The following is a 10,536-nucleotide window of genomic DNA, read 5'->3' as shown; positions in this document are numbered from 1 at the left end:
GTATTTAAAGACTGAGGATCAGGAGGAAAATGGACACAGGTGAGTGATTGCAAACAGGTGAGAATGATGGCAGTGATTGAGTTGTTATGGTAATGTGGGTGTGGCATGAAAGACTGGAATGTAACAGAACGGCAAGGTATGGAAGAATGAGGCGTGGCAAGTTACTGGGGGAGGTGAAAGTGACAAGACATGAACACAATTTAAGATAAACAAAGCAGAACAAGAACTAGAAAACCAAACAAAAACATCAAAACCATGACAATTTGAAGAAAAAAAGGGGTACTGGTAGCTGAACAAGCTGATGAAGTGCTTCATAAACTGGCAGGGAGGACATGAGAAATAGTCAGGGTGGGCATACATTGTAGGCCATCCTTATTTCTTAAGGGAGGCTCAGAGCCTATTTTTGAGATCCTAAAACAGCACTTTAGTGACACTTTCTGTTCAAGCATGCCTTTGGCTGACTTTTCTGCAAAATTACCTAAATTAGGTGAGACACATTTTGATTACTGGCTGCGGTTGAACAGAGTCATAGAATTGACAGAAGACTGCCTCAAACGACAGAATAAGTCCTTTGCATATCGGACAAAAGATCTGACTGCAATGTTCATTTGTCACTGCCCAGACTCAGAACTATCTCTTATTTTAAAATGCAAGCCCCTGCAGCAGCGGGCGGCTGCAGATGTGCACAAGAAGTTGCTGGAGCATAGCAAAGATCAGAAGTGCAGCCCTCAGCTTAGTGCATCCAGTGCCTTAAGTTTTCAGCGTCAGGAGGTGAGTCCTCATGTGCACTGAGTAACATGCAGCAGTAAATGTACCACACCATCACCAGCCTCTACCTCAGTACCATCTATTACAGAGGTCCCCAACCTCCGGACCACAGACCAGTACTGGTCCGTGGGTCATTTGGTACCGGGCCGCAGAGAAAGAATAATTAACTTACAGTATTTCAGTTTTTTGTTTTTTTTCGGAGTCTGAACAACATTTATTTTGAAAACTGACCGGATTCTTTCCACTACATCCGTCTATGACTCACTCTTGATGCATGTCAAAATGCTTATCTAGGTCACGAGATCTGTTAGCGCTAAAAACAAACCCACAAGCAGCAAAATGAGTAAAAACCAAATGTCTCTGGAAGCCCTAGATGGGACCGTCTGGTTACTGAGAAACAGGCTCAGGGCTCCACTGATTCAGGGTTATGATGACTTGTATTCTTTGTGCGCTTTATATCTGTGGTGAATCTTATTTTAAAGTTTAAACATCGCCATATTGACCAGAGAACATCAGGGGGAGGAGAGGCTGTTATTCATGTTGATAACCCAACACCAGGACGCAGCTAACAAAGCTGCGAGGACACGTTGGATTTACGTTTATTATGTTTTAAAAGTTAACCCCGTTTTCATGCCGGTCGTATCATTTTATTTTGTTGTATTTATCCACCACACCTTTAAAGGCTGGTCCGTGAAAATACTGCCTGATAATGAACCAGTCTGTGGAGCTACAAAGGTTGGGGACCACTGATCTATTGAACTTAATACACAAGTGCCTGCTGATCATCTTGATCATGTGATAGCCCTGTTAGAGAAAGTTCTGGAAGGTCAGCCTCGACAAGCAAAGCTACTTGGTAAACTTGATGTCAGAGGTCATCAAAACCAAACACACAAAGTGCCTTGTGTAATTTGCAGTAACACTGAACACTCCACTTATTACCACTGAAGAGTCAATCAGCTGTGCTTCATCTGCTCTGCTGCTGACCACACATGGGCTCAGTGCCCCAGGGCCGTATCTACCAAAATGAGGGGGTCTAAATCAGCTGCCCAGGAAACTAGCTGGCCAACATGTGGAGGGGGCAAGTGTTAGGCCTAAAATGGCCCCCCAAGAGACTGATTTTGATGATTTGGAGTCTGTATACCAAACCGTTTGTGAGGAATGACAGCTTGGACGTTGACCAATACTTCAGAACACCCGAAGACTAAAACAACATAATGAACTGTTCTATGAAAATGTGACCCTTGGTGGCAAAGTATCTGTTAAAGCAATGCTCGATAGTGGCTCCATGGCCTGCACCCTCAGCACTGATCTGATGTCTGACCTGTTACATTATGCAGTATTGTAGACCTCCACCTTGCAACCCACTGATGTCATCCTGATTGGTTGTGGTGGTGCGAGGACAATCCCAGCAGGTGTGTGTGACTTTACAGTGGAGATTTATGGCTGCAAGGTTGTTGTGCCTATGCTGGTGGTTGCAGGACAGAGTGAGGATCTTATCATAGGCAGCAACCTTATGAAGCATTTGGTTAATCATCTGAGGGAAAAAAAAGATTTTGGGGAGAAATGCAGCAAGATTTTAAGTGCAGAAGATATATCTGATCAAAATGTGTTGAGTTTAATGTCGGAAGTGGTGGTTCCAGAGAGTGTCAGTGATAAGATTGGAACTATCAAGATAAAGAGAGTCATAACCTTGGAGCCCTTGACAGAGAACCTAATTTGGGGCAGGCTGCAGTTAGTAAATAATGAGGAAGTGGGCAGTGCTGTGGTAATAGAACCAACAGCAGCAAGGTCAAGGCCAAGATCAGTTATGGTTGGAAGAACAGTGGCACATCTGAACAGTGATGAGTGACTCCCTGTAAAAGCGTTAAACCCCTCTGACAAGCCAATCACTCTAAAACGAAACATGAAGTTGGCTGATGTGTTTACCTGTGCAGTGGTGGAGAGCTTCAGCCCCACAACAGAATATACAACTGCCGACAACTGACCCAGCACGGTGCCATGATGAGCAGAGTCTAGTCAGTGATGTCTCTACCCTGCCTGATCATCCATCTTCACCACAAATGACAGCTGACAGTAGCTCTTTGCATGCAGTGCTGCAAATTCTGGGGCTGTCTGACATTGATATCAACTCATGTGAAGTGTCACCAGCTAGCAAAGAGAAACTAGTTGGCCTCATAGCCCAGTTCGAGTCCATCTTCTCAAGAGACAAGCTAGACAGCGGCAAAGCTAAAGGCTGTCTCCATCGGGTTCGAGTAGTAGATGACAAGCCATTCCGGTTACCATGCCGACGTGCGCAACCAACTCATGATGAGAAGCTAAGCAACAGTCCAGCAATATGTCTTTATATGTCAAGTTAGCACTGCTGGCAGTTATATAACTTTAAATGGCTGCTCACTGTAACATCATGCAACATCAATCATTCCCTATATGTCAATTATTGACTTTAAAAGACTGAAGTGATTTAAGGAATTAGCTGACCTTGCCCTTCTTTTTTTTAATCTGTTATTTTTATTCATTTTTAAACTTACAAGTACATACAATCTAACAAGAGGGCTAGGGCAGGTAGTAAACATTCACATTAGTAACCATCACAATTTTACAGACACTTCACTGTATAAAGTCACAAAAGAATAAAAAGGACTGAGAACTCCCAGGTGTCCGTCCAGTTGTGGGGTCACAAAGGTCCGACACCTTTAGCCATAGAATGATCCCATTTTTCCCAAAACCTCTCTCCCTTTTCCTTCTGGAGTTGAATTGTAAATGTCAACATTTCCATATTGTGAATAGAGTTTATAATGTTCACAAGATGTTTCAGAGTGGGAGGTCTAGGTTGAAGCCAGCATTTGGTAATCGCCATCTTGGTTGCACACAAAAATATTTTCAGCAGGTATGTGTCCTTATTACTAAGTCCCTCTGGAAGTATTACGAGGTACATAACAGGAAATGAGAGGACTAAAGTTATATCCCGAGTTTCATGAATTACTTGATTAACATCATTCCAAAAGGTCTTCAACTTTGGAGATATGAAAACAGCCCACACCCCCTCCAGCAAGATGACTGTAAGCCACCCAGCTTCGATCTCTGCTTTGGCGTAGTAAAAAATCTAATTAGATTCTTCCAGCAAAAATAGCGCCATGTTAAAGAATTTGTGGTGGACAGAATATTCCTGCAGATCCGCAGCCAGACCTCAGGTAAAATTATTACCTTTGCTTCCTTTTCCCATCGTTGTCTGATATAACCAGTTGAGATCTTATGTATAGATACAAAATTTCTGTACAGTTTTCCGATGATGCCTCTTATATTTTTTGCAGCATATGAGTCCATAAATATTTGCACTATTCCTGAGTCTGCATCCAAGTCCGATATTTTGATTTCCTTCCTAAAGAAACTGCGGACCTGCAAATAACGATAGAAGTCTTCACTGCCCACCTCAAATGTCCGGCACAAATCTTCAAATTTTACTAACTCCCCATCTTTAATTATATTGCAGAATGCCGTGATTCCCTGTTTCACCCATCTTCTATATTTGTAGTCTATCAATGCTGGAAGGAAACTCGGGTGGTGTGCTGGCCAACTCAGTACACCTATCTGTTTGTGAAGATTGAACTTTTTAACCACCTCTGCCCACTTCTTCAAGGAGAAACTCAAACATAAATTTTGTAATTGGTAAATCTGGGGCAGCCCATCCAGGCAACTCAGGACAGATTGTATAGGGAAGTCCAACAAGGAAAGCTTGATGTCCTTCCATTTAGCCCCATATGCCGGGTTACACCAACACACCAGAGGTCTAATCTGGGCAGACAGGTAATAATCCACCAGGCAAGGCAGACCCATACCCCCCCGGTCCCCCGGCAGCTGCAGAGTCGAGTATCTTACTCTTGGCCTTTTATTGCTCCATATGAACCTTTAAAAATGTTTATCCCATTCCCTAAATTGTTTTGCTGGGACCTCTACTGGAAGTGCTGCAAATATGTATAATAGTCTTGGAAGAACATTTATCTTTATTGTTCGGATCCTGCTGCCGAGGTCAAGGGGGAGCAGGCTCCACCTGTCCAGATCCTCATATATTTTCTTACTTATTCGTTTGTAATTAACCTCATATAGTTGAGCCAGATTTTTTGTTAGTATAACACCCAAGTACTCTATTTGTGATTGATGCCATACCTTGCCCTTCTTGTGGCTCAGAGCAGCAGGCAGGAAGTGATACTGCAGGTGGGTGACCCTCAGTCTGGGTGAGGGAGCGCAGATAAACTCCAGCCTGTTCCCAATCACCTCAATCCAAGGGATGAGATCACCATTGGAGTAACCAGTCTCACTGATGGCCGTCACGTCTCCTTTAGACTCCAGGAGCAGCAGGATCTGCTGCATCCAGATGGTCCCTGTCAAACAGAGGATGTTCAACTTTCCCAGAGTGTTTTGGATGGAAACAACTCTCCTTTTCTTTCTGTGTACATGTGTTCAGATTCCTGTGGGAGTGCTTCCACAGCACACACTGTTCCAGCTGGTCATCTGATACTCCACTCATTGTGAAATCAGCTCAGAAAGTGCTGAAGACCTGGGACACTCATCTGGAAAAACTGTGCTCGGTCTGGCTACTTTCTCTGTGCTGAGAACAAAAAAATCACATGCAGTACATTCAGCTCTGGTAGTCCTTGGGCAGGACAACGAACCCCCACGGCCCCTGACATGATTATCAGTGAATGAGTGAGAATATTAAAGGGCTGTATGAAAATAGGGCAGTGGTTCCCAAACCTTTCTGCTTTCAACCCACAAAGTAAAAGTAGCAGAGACTCATGACCCCAACTGTTACTCAAGTGTACAAATATAACTTTTTATTTTATTTAAACCTTTTTTTTTTTACCAAGAAATAAATCCATTGAGATTGTTAATTTCTTTTACAAAGATGTTCTGGCCAACTAATAAGCCATTCAGTGAAAAGCCTTGTCATGAATTAAATACCTTTATGTATTTATGACCACTACTTTTATTTCTTTGTAACAGTTGTGACTAAACATGCTATTGCCAGTCCTTTCTGAAGTTAATTTGGTATCTGGGGAGCTTTTCACAAACTCAACTTTTGGTACCTCTAGGGGTGGGGGTTCTAATCTATTTTTTGTTGCATCAGAATGCAGGCATTAAACGATTCTGTGTCAATTTAAAAAAATGTCAAAAATGTCATATTATTTAATGATGAGGTCAGACATTTTGGGTGCAATCCTGAACAAGGGGAGATGAGAGGTGGAGATGCTTCTTCAATATTTAATAATGTCAGTGCCAGAGTCATGTTACCAAGATAGCTGACTAAAACATGAAATGGCACTTTCTGCATTGAAAGCTAGTGTTTGGGAGAATATTGGCTTCTATAAAGTTGAAGAGAAAAATGGCATTGACAAGATCTACACTCTACACTCTAATGGGACCAAAAACCAAGTGGTGGAAACTGAAGACTGCAGGTAAGATGCTGTAGCTTTAACATGTGATGCATGAACATCCATTGACACATAACCTCATGTCTCAATGCTCAACATTTTCAATGCTCACTTTTTTGGTTCATTTAGTTCCCAAAATCTTGTTTGAATGAAAATGTTTTCTAATGGAGCGTAGAACAAATGTTTTTTTTTCTAGGTCTGAGAGATTGTATGTTCAGGATTTTGTTTAAAGTGCAATTATGGATGCAACTGTACTATCCATAATTCTTTTTATAACTGAGTAGCCACTCTCTGAATCATTATCGAAACAAATTATGAGTTGCCTCAAAATTTAATAGAATAGAAAAAGTAGAATAGAATAGAATACACTGCGTGTGAATGTGTGCATGAAACACATTGTAAAGAAGGGGTCTCCAATCCTGGTCCTCAGGGCCTCCATCCTGCAGGTTTTACTTGTTTCTCTGCTCCAACACACCTGATTTGAATCAATGGGTGATTAACAGGCTTCTGCAGAACATGAAGAGGTGATTTAACCACTGAATCAGGTGTGTTGGAGCAGAGAAACAGGTAAAACATGCAGGATGGTGGCCCTGAGGACCAGGATTGGAGACCACTGTTGTAACACATTCCTCAGAACCTGGAGAGGTTAAAAAGTTGCTTTAGAAGAGTGAATCATTCTTACAAAAAAAGTGACCTTACCTGATTTTGGGTACGTGACCACAAACACATCCGAGTCTCTGATCTCTAGGTGGTAAATCTGGTCCACATCATCAGGATCATGAGTCCCACTTATCAGGTTGAAACCTTTGTGTGGCACCAGTTTTGAACTTTGAGTCTTGGGATCATTTAAATCCATCGGAGCTAAAACAAAACAAAAGGTGGGTCTTTGCGTACAGGTGATCCTTTGAAAAGAGCAGCAGAAGTTTGTTTAAGGTACCAAAACCACACAAAATGAAATGAGCAGAAAAGGTGTGCTGGCATAGAAAAATACATGCAGTGATCTTTTTGGGAAACAACATTCAATATGAATAAAGATGTTTTCACCTGCAGACCTCAATGTCCTGGAAATAATGTAGTCTCAGTGATCTCTTTGAGTCTTACTTGTTGGTTTAATCTCAACTCTAAGGATCCTGGTATGGCTCTTACCTAAACCTGCTGATGTGCTGTAGAAAGCAGCTCTGACCACAGAGCAGTTTATCACCACATCTTCAGTAGAGACACTGATGGTGTGTGTGGGTGGAACATGAGCAGCCAGGAGAAGCAGCCAGGAGGAGCACCCCCACCCCTGCCTTCCCCCTCCGTTTACTGTGAATAGTTGAATTGGACTGCTAGGAATAAACAGAGCTGCTCTCTGTGGATTGTCCAGACCGGACCGCCTCAGAAACATCTCAGAGTGATGAAGTAACATCAGGAGCCCGTTCAGTTTACAGGAGTCTGACTTTCATAGTTCAACACAACATATTTTATAAGTCTCCTGAAGACAAATCTGTTAGTAGAAGAATCTTTGATTCCATGGGCAAAATTGTTTCATCTTCCATGTTCTGAGATTTTTTTCAGCAGTTTTTGTCTTCCTTTTTATTATCGCCTGCTACCAAAAGGGTAAGGTGGTTCATGAGATAATTTGATAACAAATAACTTTATGAACCACTGAATGGATTTTAATCAGACTTGCAGAAAGCAATCAGAATCAGTTTTATTGCCATTGTCAATGAACAGGGTTCACAGACTAGGAATTTGCTCCGGTGTTCAGGTGCAATAGGTACAAATATAACAATGAAGAAAGACAAAGGGTAATTTTTTTTGGCTTCAACCAGTGATTACGAGCTCTAACTGTTCAGGAGTCTGACAGCAGAGGGGAAGAAACTGTTCTTATGGCGGGATGTTCTGGTCCGAATGGACCGAAACCTTCTGCCTGAGGGGAGTGGTATGAACAGGCTGCTTGCAGGGTGAGAAGGGTCAGCTGTGAACCGACCTGCTCTCCTCACAGTCCTGGAGACGTGTAGGTCATGGAGAGATGGGATGCTACAGCCGATCACCTTCTCAGCGGAGCACACAACACCCTGCAGTCTGTATCTGTCCTTGGCAGTGGCTCCGGCATACCACACCGTGATGGAGGAGCTGAGGATGGACTCGATGATAGCCGTGTAGAATTGCACCATCAGCCTGGCTGGCAGCTTAGCTTTCTTCAGCTGTCGCAGAAAGTACATCCTCTGTTGGGCCTTCTTAATAAGGGAGCTGATGGTTGGCTCCCACTTGAGGTCCTGGTTGATGGTGGTACCGAGGAACCGGTAGCAGGCCACAGTGGTGATGGGGGTGTTGTCAAGGGTGAGGGGGGGCAGAGGGGCTGTGGCCTTTCTGAAGTCCACAATCAATGGAAGTACATCTACAAGTAGATTTTATTGTATTTTAGTTCACCTGGAATGTTTTATATCTTGACTTTGCACAGCACTTTGGTTAACAAAGTCAACCAAAGCTTGAGAAATATTGATGAATTGAATAAGTTTTGGAGTCAACTCAATTCAAGTTGGCTGCCACAACCATCTGACTTTAAAATACACCTAAAACGTCTACAACTCAGTTAATTTTACAGATATTGATCTAGGATTTGTTGTGGTATTAGTTGAGGTAGTAGCCGAGACTGATATCTAACACATATTGAGTGCTACTAGATTATACAAGGTCCTTGCTTAAAATTTTGCCAAAAACTATTAGGTGTTTTTCCTTTGTATATGTGTGGATGTCTGTCTGTTACAAAATATCTCTTGAACCACTAGACAAAATTTAATCAACCTTCCAAAAAGTTATCATTGGATGTACATCTACAAGTTATTAACTTCTGGAGTCCAAAACAGGTTAAAAAACAAAAAAACAACTGGACTTCTATTCTGTAGTTGAAGACGTTTCACTTCTCATCCGAGGAGCTTTCTCAATTCAGAAATAGAGAGTGTGGAGTTGGGAGTTCTATTTCTGAGTCAGTCCAATTCAAGATGGCTACCACAGCTAATCAGCGTTAGCCAAAACAAAAGTGGCTATAACTCAGTCATTTTACAAAATGTTTTTTACATAATTTGACCAAAATTCCTATAACTGTCATTTGTCAACATCGGACAATTTTAGTTTAAATCTCTGCCATGAAAGGTAGGGGGTGATATGTAGTCTTTCAAGGAATGCTAGACCTTTAATTATTTCAGGATTTGAAAGGGTCATCTGAGCAAATATTGTTAAGGATATTTGCAATATGCGAAGATTATACATATCTACAGTCCAAAGCACTGCTCAAGCTTGTATAAGACTTGGTCCAGTTGTTCATGGCTGCTGTAGCCTGAATCAGAATCTGTGCAAGGCCACATCTCTTCAGTCTGAGATTAGATCAGTCTTTTTAGGGTAAGGTGAAACTTCATGCTTCTGTAACAAAGCCTGACATGTCATGTAGACTGAGGACAACAACAATTTTCAGTGGGTTGTCTTATTAATTACAGTGTAAGCTTTCTGAGGAACAAACACCTTTTTTTAATCCAAACTTTCCTTAACATAAGGAAACATTCATGAACAAACTTGCATTAAAAAAATAAATAAATAAAAAATAAGGAGGGGTGGTGTACACTTAACAGAGCATGAAAAACTTCATAAATGTAAATTTAATCAGTATTCAGGGCTCTAAAAGAGGTGTGACTATTTCAAGTAAGCTTCATTTTAATCGTATTCAAGAAAGGGAGGATAAGGAGGGTAAGTTTGTGCTAGTAAAAGGATATCTGGAGGGTATTTTGCCTACTTTTATAAACGTATATGCCCCACCAGGATCAGAGTTTAAATTTTATAAATATATTTTTGAACTGATTGCAGTAGAGGCACAGGGCATTCTTATTGACTCCGCCAAGGTTGCCCTTTGCCCTTTGACAGAATTTCTAGGCGCAGCCAAGGTGTTGAGGGGATCCGTTTTGGTGGCCTTAGGATCGCATCTCTGCTTTTTGCAGATGATGTGGTCCTGTTGGCTTCATCAGACCGTGATCTACAGCTCTCACTGAGCGGTTCACAGCCGAGTGTGAAGCAGCTGGGATGAGGATCAGTGCCTCCAAATCCACCTGTACCGGTCGGTCGTGGTGAAGAGAGAGCTGAGTCAAAAAGCCAAGCTCTCGATTTACCGGTCGATCTACGTTCCTACCCTCATCTATGGTCACGAGCTTTGGGTAGTGACCGAAAGAACGAGATCATGAATACAAGTGGCTGAAATGAGTTTCCTCCGCAGGGTCTGGGCTCTCCCTTAGAGATCGGGTGAGAAGCTCGGTCATCTGGGAGGGACTCAGAGTAGAGCCGCTGCTCCTCCACGTCGAGAGGAGCC

At 42.3% G+C, this 10,536-nt stretch overlaps 1 protein-coding gene across 3 annotated transcripts in view; it reads right to left on the bottom strand.

Annotated features, from left to right (window-relative positions):
• Positions 1–7,735, bottom strand: part of LOC108229027 (amine sulfotransferase) — a 23,301-nt gene extending 15,566 nt beyond the window's left edge. The window contains exons 1-3 of one of the 3 annotated variants that reach the window (XM_037980504.1): positions 7,250–7,735; positions 6,897–7,099; positions 4,933–5,147 (exon numbers count right to left, since the gene is read on the bottom strand). In XM_037980504.1, coding sequence (XP_037836432.1) covers positions 4,933–5,147; positions 6,897–7,053 — 372 coding nt within the window. In that variant the 5' untranslated portion in view covers positions 7,054–7,099; positions 7,250–7,735. Of the gene's footprint in view, positions 1–4,932; positions 5,148–6,896; positions 7,100–7,241 lie in introns of all 3 variants that reach the window. The other 2 variants (XM_037980505.1, XM_037980503.1) reach the window with 2 other exon arrangements.
• Between the last annotated feature and the right edge of the window lie 2,801 nt (positions 7,736–10,536).

Source organism: Kryptolebias marmoratus, linkage group LG16, assembly GCF_001649575.2.
Source record: "Kryptolebias marmoratus isolate JLee-2015 linkage group LG16, ASM164957v2, whole genome shotgun sequence".
NCBI lineage: Eukaryota > Metazoa > Chordata > Actinopteri > Cyprinodontiformes > Rivulidae > Kryptolebias > Kryptolebias marmoratus.
Note: the sequence above shows the minus strand (reverse complement) of the source record. Positions and strands in the feature narration are given on the sequence as shown.